The sequence below is a fragment of the Crinia signifera genome, chromosome 4 (genome assembly GCF_055691185.1).
Source record: "Crinia signifera chromosome 4, ASM5569118v1, whole genome shotgun sequence".
In the NCBI taxonomy this organism is placed as follows: domain Eukaryota; kingdom Metazoa; phylum Chordata; class Amphibia; order Anura; family Myobatrachidae; genus Crinia; species Crinia signifera.
Window position 1 is genome coordinate 243,014,163 of NC_139220.1, and position 11,259 is coordinate 243,025,421.

Genomic DNA, 11,259 nt, shown 5'->3' on the forward strand with positions numbered 1-11,259 from the left:
GTGTGCACTGTCATGGGTTGTCATGCGCAACAGCAGTGTTCACATTTGTATTTCTTTTCCAGTTTCACCGTATGTTTATATGTGTTTATGTTTGGTTTCTAGGTTACCAGTGTTCTGCCGTGTGAGCGGCACTGTTCTCAAACCGGATGTCCGGTCCTGGTTGGCAATACGGAGTGGCAGGGGTTGGCGGAAGTCGGGCAGTGTTACTATCTTGCCGCCCGCCAGCCTCAGAGCCGGCGTATACAGCCGTCGGGATGGCGTCCTGGTGGGGGAACTAAGTGGCTCAGCTGTCGGGCGTGGGAGGACGACTGCAGCAGCGGGACTTTCCGGTCCACGCTGATGGCGCGGTACGGACCTCTGCCCGGCAGGTGCAGAGTATTGGTAAGTGATTGCTTGGTGGGGGCGGGTTTTGTATCTGATGTGGGGCTATTTATACTGTGTACTATGCATTGGATGTTTGTCTTGCTGTTTTGTCCCTGACGACGGGGGGTAACCCCGAAACATGTCGGATTAAAGGACACTTGTTTATACAGTCTGCCGAGTGCCGCCTCCATTCTGTTCCTGTTGTATGCTGATCCCTGTGATTAACAAAGGAAGGCACCCCAGCTTTTGTACCTTGTATTGGACTTTTTATGTTGCCATTGAGTGCCAGTTTCCCAGCCTGTTTATATATATATATATATATATATATATATATATATATATATATATATATATATATATATATATATATATATATATATATATATATATATAATGCAGTAATATATACACAGCTCTTAAACTCCCCCGTGGCAACGAGCACTTCACCCCCACCCATGGCATCGATCATGAAGGGCCCTGAGATCGAGCATGAAGCCCCTGGCATTATTGTATGTGGCTTAATGGGCATCATGGTGTGTGGCATAATGTGTAATGGGCATTGCGGTGTGTGACATAAGGTGTACTGGTGTGTATAACATGTAATGGGCATTATGAAGTGTGGCATAACGTGTAAGGGGCAATACGGCTGCAAGTAAAATCGTAGCTATGCACATGGGCGGGATTTCCCTGGACAGGACAGCATTTACCTGATCGCTGGGCTACGAATATACGCAGCCCAGCAATCAGTTCTGAATCAGGCCCCAAGAAAAGAAATACACTGAATAAAATGGCCCCTGCTCTCACCCTTGGAATTTTAACCCCTCCCATTATGTAAATATCCTTTTATATGAAAGATTTTCAGCAAAGTCTTTCGCCTCCTGAAAATCTCTTGCTCTTTGGGGGAAAATAGCTCAGTGTGTACGCACTACTTTGGTGATAGATAAATCCATCAGAGATTTTGGCAAAGTCTTTGGAAACGAAAATCTTCTAGTGTGTATGGGCCTTTATGCTTACAATATAACAAACAAACACTCAACTGATAACTGACTGTCCTGTACCAAGCAGTGCCAAGTATGCCACAGGCCACAGCCAAGTGACATCAAACTCTTTCAAAACTCATCAAACCCTTTCCCTGGAGTCCCGTATTCAAGGAATTACTTTGAATGGAGTTTCACAATTGTTTTTCTCCTTTTTCTACCCAGAAATTAAGTAACTGCTCGTTACGGAGTAATGCTACAACTAAAAAATTACTAATAAAAATATCTTGAAATAAACAGATTTTCAATGATTTTAGACAATTTTACTAACTGTGATGAGTTGTTGTACTAACGCAAACAATAGGACTGTGACTGTCTGCAGATGAGAGTCGCATGACTATAGTCTCCCCAGGTAATGACTGTGGTTGGTCACACATAACGGTGTAGACGGATCCTGCAGAACAAGATCCAGCCACTGCCGACCAGATTTCAGGGAAAACAGTGCAGATATATGTGTACTTTCCGTTTGGTCCTACCGCAGGACCCGGGAGCTGCGGCCCGCTGCTAATGTATGGGTGGCCACATAGGAGACTCTTTGCATGCACCGCTATATGTGGCACCAGCCTTAAGTTATGGTTACTTTCTGTCTAAGATATTGTTACTGGATGCTATGCTTCCTGCCCAATTATACAGGATTATCCCTGATCCTAGCATTTACCAAGATGGGTTCTATTGAAGATGAGATGTTGTCCATAGCATATCAACATATTCTAAATCGTATTTATTTAGCACCTCCTAGAAGATAATAGATATAATCTGATTGGTTGCCCATAGCATCATCACATATTCAATAAACCCCACTGTTCTCCCTCAGATAAAAGTCCATATCACTGCCTTCTCATGGCATAGTCCTTATTAGCTTGGAGACCGTCTCCGCTTCTTGTCTGTCCTGTGTTTGGTTAGTTGGGAGACGACAGGTTGGGTTGTGGGGTGGTCACCTTTTGCTGCTTCCACTCACAAGGCAATGACAGCTCTGTCTCTTAAGAAGGGTGCACGCAGCTATCCTCACTCTCTATGGTAGAAGTGCAGTGGTAGAGGGACGGATCAAAAACCTCCAAGCTGTTTTCCAGTCAGAGAACTGCATTGGAGCAGGTGGGGGACTGTAACTGGATCGCAGGCCTTAGTTTGTATGGCCCTGGTTTAAGACATAGGTCAGTCTCTCTGATCTTCTTAGCCCCAAATTGCCTATATACTACTGCTTAATGTAAGATTTTGAATGCTTTCTTAGAGGGAAACAATGTATGTAATGCAGACATGAACTGAAGTTCGAACTAAGGTAGGGGTCTGTGTGTTTAGGACAGGATTGATAATTAGGGGGTATTCAATATTGGATTCCAACTGTCAGAACGTCCTGAGAATCGGAGTCCCGAGCCGTTTTTGGTCAGCCCTCCTGCAACTCGACAGGTGGAAATCAATGTTACACCTGTGGAGTGGTGAAAAGTGGGCGTGTCGGCGAATACGGCCGTGGTTTGTCGAGAAACGTGAATTCAACAATCAATGGGGGTTTTCGTCACAACAGATCCGACTTGTTTTATAGGGTCGGTTTTGTTGTAATCCATCTTCAATGCCTTTCGGAAACAGCAGCATTGAATAGGCGTCTGAAATAGCATCCGACATTGAATACTGCCCTTAAGCTTAATAAATAATCAAACATGTTTCCAAATGAGACCAAACAAACATTACATAGAAGTGATACACCTATCAGTGCAGTCTTGACAAACACACTTCTTTGTAATTTGCTACACTCTTCTGGTACTTACTTTGATAAGATACTGTTCTTTAATGTATGCTCTATCAAAACTGACATTGTGGCCCACCACTAGTCTCTCCATCCAATTGTATTTGTTCACAGCATTTGGCTTTGAAGAAGTCTCAAGTGGAATAAGGTCAGAGAGGGCCATCTCCTGAGACCAAGTGTATCGATCTTCAATTAGTCTCCTGCTGCACCATGAATACCTATGAACGAAACATATATTGTAAAGTCTTGAAAAAAATAGAATAATAAATATAAACTCAGTCTTTATATAAGAAGAAGGTCTCACCAACATTGGGGAGAAACAGCCACTGCCAGTGTTGGGTACTGCCCCTCAGACATACAGACTTCCACATCAAACACCAAAGCTTTTTCATCTGGAAAGTCAACTTGCTCCTTTCCTCCTTCTACGGTATACTTGGTCCACCCTGTTTGCCAGGCCCACTCTTCAGGCATATCTGGCAAATTACACTGCAATAGGTCATTAGCTGCCTCCAAATATGGAAAACTTTGTTTCTCAGCTAGAATTCGGAAATGTTCTTCAATATTACTGCCATACATCTTTGGTAGCTCCAAATCCACATCCTGCACTGTGGATGTCTCTTGGCCCCAAAGCTCATGACTCATCAAGTGTTCTCGGCTCTTTTGAATGTCCTCTTCAGAATACTCTACTTGTGTACCCCGGAATATTTGTTCATGAAGTCCCTTGGAAAGCATCTGTATATTAAGTGGGTTGAAACGTGTCTGTGATGTATCTATAGTACAGTCTTCATTTGCCAAGCGTGATGCCACCGTGCTCTTGTAGCATCTCCAGTATTTTACTTTCCAGCAGTATGACAAATATGGGTTTCTCCGCAATAGACGGTTCATTTTGCCTAATCCCAACAACTTCTCCATATAGTAATCTCTATAGAAATCTAGGACACTAAAAACAGAAATATAGTAGAATATTTATGATTTTAAAAGAAAAACAAGTAATAGTGTTCATTCTAGCACCCACCACCTTTGAAAATCCATGCAGTTCCTGTTCCCTGCCTGGGGTGTCTCTGTCTGCTGTGGTGTTTCTAGTACAGGTCTGGTTTGCATATCAGTGCTGATATACAGACCACACTGTGCTAGATGCACTACAGCAGACAGAGACTAGTGTTCATTCTAGCACCCACTATCTTTGAAAACCCACGCAGTTCCTCTTCCCTGCCTGGGGTGTCTCTAGTGTTCATTCTAGCACCCGCTATCTTTGAAAACCCATGCAGTTCCTCTTCCCTGCCTGGGGAGTCGCTGTCTACTGTGGTGTTTCTACCACAGGTCTGGTTTGCATATCAGTGCTGATATACAGACCACACTGTGCTTGAAGCACAACAGCAGACAGTGGCACCCCAGGCAAGGAAGAGGAACTGCATGGGTTTTCAAAGATAGCAGGTGCTAGAACAGGGGTGTCAAACTCAAATTCATCGGGGGCCGCATCAGCAGTTTGGTCACCCTCAAAGGGCCGGTCCCCCAAAAAGTACAAATGACAAAAAACTTGTACAAGGTGTACTTTAAAGCAGTATGTAACAGGACATGCATATAACAATAATGCGATAACAAAAATGGTGGGCCATCAAACACAGAGCTATGCTGCAGAAATTTAATTCCACATCCAGTACTAATTATATTGAGGTGCAGGGTTCAGTGGTAGACAGGGACAGAAGGTACAGAGCTGCAGGGGAGAGGATTGAAATGAGCTGGCCAGTCACACATTAACACTGACAATTAGCTGAACACTGCTCAACTATTCAGGGGGCTTGTGTACAGTATGTGCACCCCCAGCTGAGGCATGGCTTCAGCATCCTGAACTAGGACATTGCCAACAGCCATTCCACTGCCTGGTCCTGCAGATACTGGTCTGCAGTCCCGTTGCACCCGTCCATTAAAAGTGTCTCTCTTGAAATGGTCACCACCTTATGAAGACCATTCTTAGGGATGCTAGAGGAGGTGACACCATATTGGGAAAGACATTTTAATGTGGGCCAGCAAGATAGACACGCAGTGACTAGAGGAGAGCATGGCCTGGTGTGTAAATGTCACCCTCAGTGACAGAGATCCCCACGTACAGCGACCAGCCCGAGCTATACACTACTAACCTATTTCAGTCAGCCGCCTCGCACACACGGTTACCGCTACTACCAGCAGTCCAGCACGGATCGCCAGCTGCGTGACGTCCCAGTCCCAGCAACCAACCCCGCAGCTCCGGCGAGCGAGCGAGTGCGCGCAGGGTGGGTGAGAGGAGGTGGCCTAGGCAGGAGCTGGGACACACTGCCCCTGCGTGCTATCTCCTCGCGCGGGCCACATGACGAGGTCTGGCGGGCCGGATTTGGCCTGCAGGCCTTGTGTTTGACACCTGTGTGCTAGAATGAACACTAGAGACACCCCAGGCAGGGAAGAGGAACTGCATGGGTTTTCAAAGATGGCGAGTGCTAGAATGAACACTAAGGGCGCGATGTATTAAAATACATCGCTGCCCTTCGCCGGCTGTCCGCCGCGATGCCAGCGCATATGTACTATCATATGCGGCTGGCATCGCGATGCGGTGACGGAGCCCCCCCCCCCGCGATACCTGTACTCTGGTGTGCGGGGGGTCTCCGTCACCTCCCTGCCGCCTGGCTCTCCCCTCACGCCGGGGACAGCTAAGCATGTCCCTGGCGCCTCCTCCTCCCCCTGCAGCCGGAAGGATGTCCGGCTGCTTCACTAGGGGGAGGAGGGGTTTACCTTCCGAGGTCCAGGAGGATCCTTCAGGAAGGTAAGCCAGAGGGGGGGTCGGCGAGGTGGCGGGTTTGCGTCAAGAAGCCCATAGGCTTCTATAGGGTATCGCCACCCAAAGGTGGCGATACCCTTCAATGCGGTATCGGTTTTGATACATTGGAAAATGTGGTAAAACCGGGGTTTTACTGCATTTTCAGTTTGATACATCTCGCCCTAAGTAATATACCAACAAGCGATACTATTATTTAGGAAAACAAAATATTTAAGATGATAGTTCAAGCAGAGAATTGTTCCTCCTAGATTTTCCATGTTGCATTTTGCTCATTAAACCCATAATCAAGTTGATGTATTCTACACATTATAAAGATTGATTGTGCTAAGTTAGTTATGTTAATAAATGTAAGAGGTCTAAAAATAATAGATTTATAAAGTGACTTATGTCATTAACTATCAACTCGTGGTTCCTGGTCTAGAGTTAGCTTTCGGGGCACACAGGGCACTTAAGACAGGGGGCCAAACTACCCACTCCTCCAAGTCAGCATGGACCCCATGGTAGAGGTGCCGCTACGCTGCTAAACAGTGGGCAGGTAAAATGTGTTTATTAGGAGGCATGGCGGGTGTGGACTGAGGAATACATTTACTAAAATGGGAGTTCTACTGGAGATGGGACGTTGCCCATAGTAACCAATCAGATTATATTATCTTCTAGAACAGTGGTGTCAAACTCATGGCCCTCCAGCTGCTGTGGAACTACATGTCCCAGCATGCCCTGCCACAGCTTTAGCAATCCATTATATAAAATCTGCGGCAGGGCATGCTGGGACGTGTAGTTCCACAGCAACTGGAAGGCCTTGAGTTTGACACCACTGTTCTAGAAAGTGCTAAATAAATATGTAGAATCTAATTGGTCTCTGGATGGTTTATTAGAACTGGTAAACATTATGTCAAGAGTCATGAATTACTCAAACACAATAGATACCAATGGAACTAAATATACAGTGGCTGATTTCATAGCATGTGATGCCTGCAATCTAGTTTGCATTTATGCTGAACTTATAGTAGCACAGACTGTGTATTTTTGTAATAACCCATATGTAATAGAGATAAAAAATATATGCAATTTTGGGTCAAAACTTGGGAAAACTGGAGCTGTTGCACCACCCATAACTGATATGACCCCATAAAATTAATAGCTGTAACTTGATCCCTAACAAAATGTGTGCATGATCTGGAAGAAGGCACTTCTAGTTCTTACTGGCTTTCAGCTCAAAAGCTGCCAGTGTCTGCGGCCCGGGGATGAGCGCTGATGCAAGGGCGTAACTACCATAGGTGCAGGGGATGCAGCTGCTAATGGGCCCAGAGCTAAGAGGGGCCCACTTTACCTGTCAAAGTATCATATGCTGTATACTTTTTTCAGCATTAGGTGATAAATAGGGGCCCTTAAAAAGTTTTGCTATGGGGCCCACATGTATCTAGTTACGCCACTGTGCTGATGCGTGCTCCCCCAGTTCCCTGGTCACCACCGCTCATCTGCTGGTATTATCTTTCCGTAATTTCCATGCGCCTATTATAAATTGCAGTAAAACAGACATTATCCCATAAACGACCTGCATAAAATACAACTATGTGCAAAAGAAACAAAATAAACACTAAAAGAAAAACAACAGTCCATGGAAACCCAAATGTTTATGTGGCCAAAGTAATGACAGAAACAAAAGTATCTATCATATAAGCATGACAGCTAGAACACACAACCTCACTACATATACCGTATGTACTATATAATCCTATCACAGGGTAGTGTACGATGAACCATATAGTCCTTACCTACCCCAGGGTACTGCATATACCATATACTCCTACCCCAGGGTACTGTCTGTATACCCCATTGTACTGCATACCATATAGTCCTATCCCAGGGTACTGTATTCGCCATATACTCCTACCCCGGGGTACTGCACTGTATGTAACATAAATTCCTACCCAGGGTACTGTATGTACTATATACACCTAACCCCCAGGGTACTATATGTAACACATACTCCTACCGCAGGTGCTGTACAGTATGTATCATAGAATCATACCGCAGGGTACTGCATTTACGAAATACTGCTATCCCAGAGTTCTGTATGTACTATATACTCCTACCACAGGCTTCCAGCTACAGCCTTCCCGGTGTCTCTGCTCCGCCTACCACCCACGTGTTGTCAGAAGGAGACTCTCCGGCTAGAACGGAAGCCGCTGCCGGACGGGAGAGTGCACAGTGCAGCTGTCAGTAGCCGGTACCTCAGACTCTGCTTCCGAAGGCCTAAAAAGCCGGGTACTAAATTTAAGAGCCGTCCGCCAGACAGATATTACACATGGCCGCTATGTCACAGAGCTCCGTTCGGGTTGCTGTCCCGTCTCCTCCATATCCGGTAGACTGAGTTACGTGACAGCCGGCAGCGTGTGACTGCCTGGGCGACCGCTGTGTGACGGGAGATAGCGGGGACCCGGCTGCTGGATACTAGTGTGCGGCCTATGTGGCTGTCATGTGTAATGTGTGTGCCTCTTATTTGTTAATGGCCGCATGGCCTAATGGATAAGGCGTCTGACTTCGGATCAGAAGATTGCAGGTTCGAGTCCTGCTGCGGTCGTAACTTTAATTTTACTAATATGTGCTATTATTACATTTTATTTATAAGGCCTTACAAGCGCTGTACATATAGTACACATTAGAACAATACATGCTGTGCAGAATTCAATATTGCAGTACATTTTTGCTGATAGTAAGCTATTTATAGCCAGCGTGTCATAGAAACACTATGGGGGATGTTTACTAATATATGAATTATTTAGGGGTGGCCATCGTTGCCATTGCCATCGATGGTTGGCATCGATGGCGATTTGGCAACTGGCCATCGATAGTGCTAAACTATGCAATGGATGTCCATCGATATTTTTACATATCTGTGGTCATCCATTGTGTTTGATTGATTGGCCTGTGGTTCAATCAAAACATGGGGGCGGGGCTTCGTGGGTGTCAGGGGACGGCAATTTGAAAAAAAAAAAGCAAAACATTGTTTTGCTGTTCCATCGATGGAGGGAAACCATCTGGTATTCAACATCAGCCATGAACAATCAATGATTTCAAATCATCGATAGTCGATGGCCATCCCTAGAATTATTATTATTTTATTTATAAGGCGCCACAAGTGTTTTGCAGCGCCGTATAAAGGAATAGGACAGGGAGACAAACTTAACGTTGCAGTAAATGAATAACAAAATAGAGTACAGGTAAAATGAATGCCACAATTCAATACACACTACAGCTTAAATGTAAGTAGTGAGGACTTGACCAATGTGCTACTAGGGGCTGGTGGCCAAAGATGCAGATGAGTATGCGGAAGAAGATGGTCGCTGAGTGTTTGTATTGGAGAGCTGTGAGTGAAATGTGAAAAGAAGAGGGCTTTGACGGCAGGAGGGAAGAGGGCTCTGCTCTGAAGAGCTTACGATGTCAGAGACAGCTTTCATTCGTATTTCAAAATACGAATATGCCATCGAAACAATAGGAATGATGAATCCAAATTTACTACCAGGCCATATGTAAAATACAGCCGGAAATAGTCCCAAAACTACGCCTGGAAAATACTCATCGGCCTCAGATCGGCCTTATTCGGATTGTTGGTAAATTTCCCCCTATATGTACTTGTTGCCATTAGCAATATTCTGTATATTAAAGTAATGCTCACTATATATGGTCCTTGTTGCAAGTCTTTGGCTCATTACACCCACAAACCTCCCAATTCTCAATTGACGGTGAACAGGGCCCTCGGACGGAGGAGCCATGCGCGTGGCCTAAAAGGGGGCATGTCCTATGCCGGAGCCTGAGGGGGCGTGGAACATAGACACAGCTAAATGCTGCACTGTGGTTATAATAGTACCAGTGGCTGATTCCGGAGGGACAGTGTATGGGGGCCCCTAATGTGTGGGGGCCAAGGGATGACCGTCCCTGTCACCCCTCCTCTACTTCAGCCCTGACCAAGCTTTGTTCCATTTTCGGTAATACATCTTTGTTAAATGATTCATGTATACTTTTAAATGTAATATTTGTGACAGTCTTTATTTCAATATAGTAAGAACCCTTACAATTGTATACTTGTAATAATTACTGTATGCAGCATATTTATATTATAGGATTCAAGCTTCATGGATAGGCTACATTGTTCGAGAGGCAACCGTTGTAAGGTAGGTGGCTTTAAGTGCGCCAGTACCACTTTTTTGTCTGTGCCTCTATGGGGTTGTGAAACTACAAAGCACAGCATGTCCTGTAATTCTGGGTTACACACTAAATGATGTGTGTACCCAGTAACAGCTAGGTAGAGTAAATATAGTGTGCTTGTGCTCTGGTAGTGACATACATTGCAACTAGTGTGGTATTGGTAGTCGAAAGTCTTGGATGAGGAGAGAAAAAGTAGTAGAATCTGTGTGGTAGACAAAGGAGAAAGGACACAGATGTCAGTTGGTGGTAGTAGCAGTAGTAGGGACACACAGGATGACAGTATACAAGGAGGTTGTACCTTCTTTTCTCCTGGAACTTAAAATACTCCATGAGCTGGCTCAGTTTACTTAGCAAATGATCGGCTCCTCATTCAGGCTTGCTAGCTCATTCAGCACTGTAGTCAAGGCAGGAGCAAACGCAGGATTTTCAGAAGGGGGTTTCCAAAGAGAGGCGGAGCAAAGCACTGAGATGGACACTTAGGTGAGTTTTTTTCATTCTCACTGAACCTTTCACTGGCATACACCTCCAAAAGGTGAAAACCACATTTTGAACAAACCGTGACCCTGTAATGATTGTTCCTGTCCCTAAGTACATTTCGGTAGACCTCAAAATGAGATTGTTCAAACAAACAGTGAGAACTACTATCTGAATAGTTCATGACTCTATATTGAGTGTCTATATGCCCTTAAGCATTCATCGACTGGTGTCACTTAGAAATACTCCTACTATTGAGATCGATCTAACATTGGATATGACTTCGGAGTAACTCTCTAAACCCCCAAGTCCTAAGCTATCCGTCCAATGGTACGCGGTTACAACCTATAACAAGTCACTAGAAACTTTTATACAAACTTGATTATTGACAGAGAAGGTCTCAAAACCTGAACGCAACCTCAGAATTTATAAAGGATCTTGTTGTTACAACATCTGTTTGGGAATACACCCAGCGGCGTAACTAGATTTTGGGCCCCCCCGCCGTTAAAGGGAGGGCGCCCAGCCACTCACCCGCCGCGCGCCGCACCAACCCCCGCAGTCTTACCTGTGTTCAGTTAAGTACGCGCTGGTCCCGGCTCCCTTCTTCTGCTATGAGGACCACCCCAAAA

The 11,259-nt window shown here is 45.1% G+C and overlaps 1 protein-coding gene and 1 non-coding gene across 6 annotated transcripts in view; one reads left to right on the top strand and one right to left on the bottom strand.

Annotated features, from left to right (window-relative positions):
* The window catches only part of POLG (DNA polymerase gamma, catalytic subunit), a 64,527-nt gene extending 56,085 nt beyond the window's left edge, over positions 1–8,442 (bottom strand). For 2 of the 5 annotated variants that reach the window (XM_083184178.1, XM_083184182.1), the window contains exons 1-3: positions 8,044–8,442; positions 3,443–4,078; positions 3,161–3,356 (exon numbers count right to left, since the gene is read on the bottom strand). In XM_083184178.1, the coding sequence (XP_083040304.1) occupies positions 3,161–3,356; positions 3,443–4,050 (804 nt within the window). In that variant the 5' untranslated portion in view covers positions 4,051–4,078; positions 8,044–8,442. Of the gene's footprint in view, positions 1–3,160; positions 3,357–3,442; positions 4,079–7,277; positions 7,955–7,979 lie in introns of those variants that run through there. The other 3 variants (XM_083184179.1, XM_083184180.1, XM_083184181.1) reach the window with 3 other exon arrangements.
* A 16-nt stretch (positions 8,443–8,458) lies between these two features.
* Positions 8,459–8,531, top strand: TRNAR-UCG (transfer RNA arginine (anticodon UCG)). The gene has a single exon. It is a non-coding gene; the product is annotated as a tRNA-Arg (tRNA).
* Positions 8,532–11,259: the final 2,728 nt, after the last annotated feature.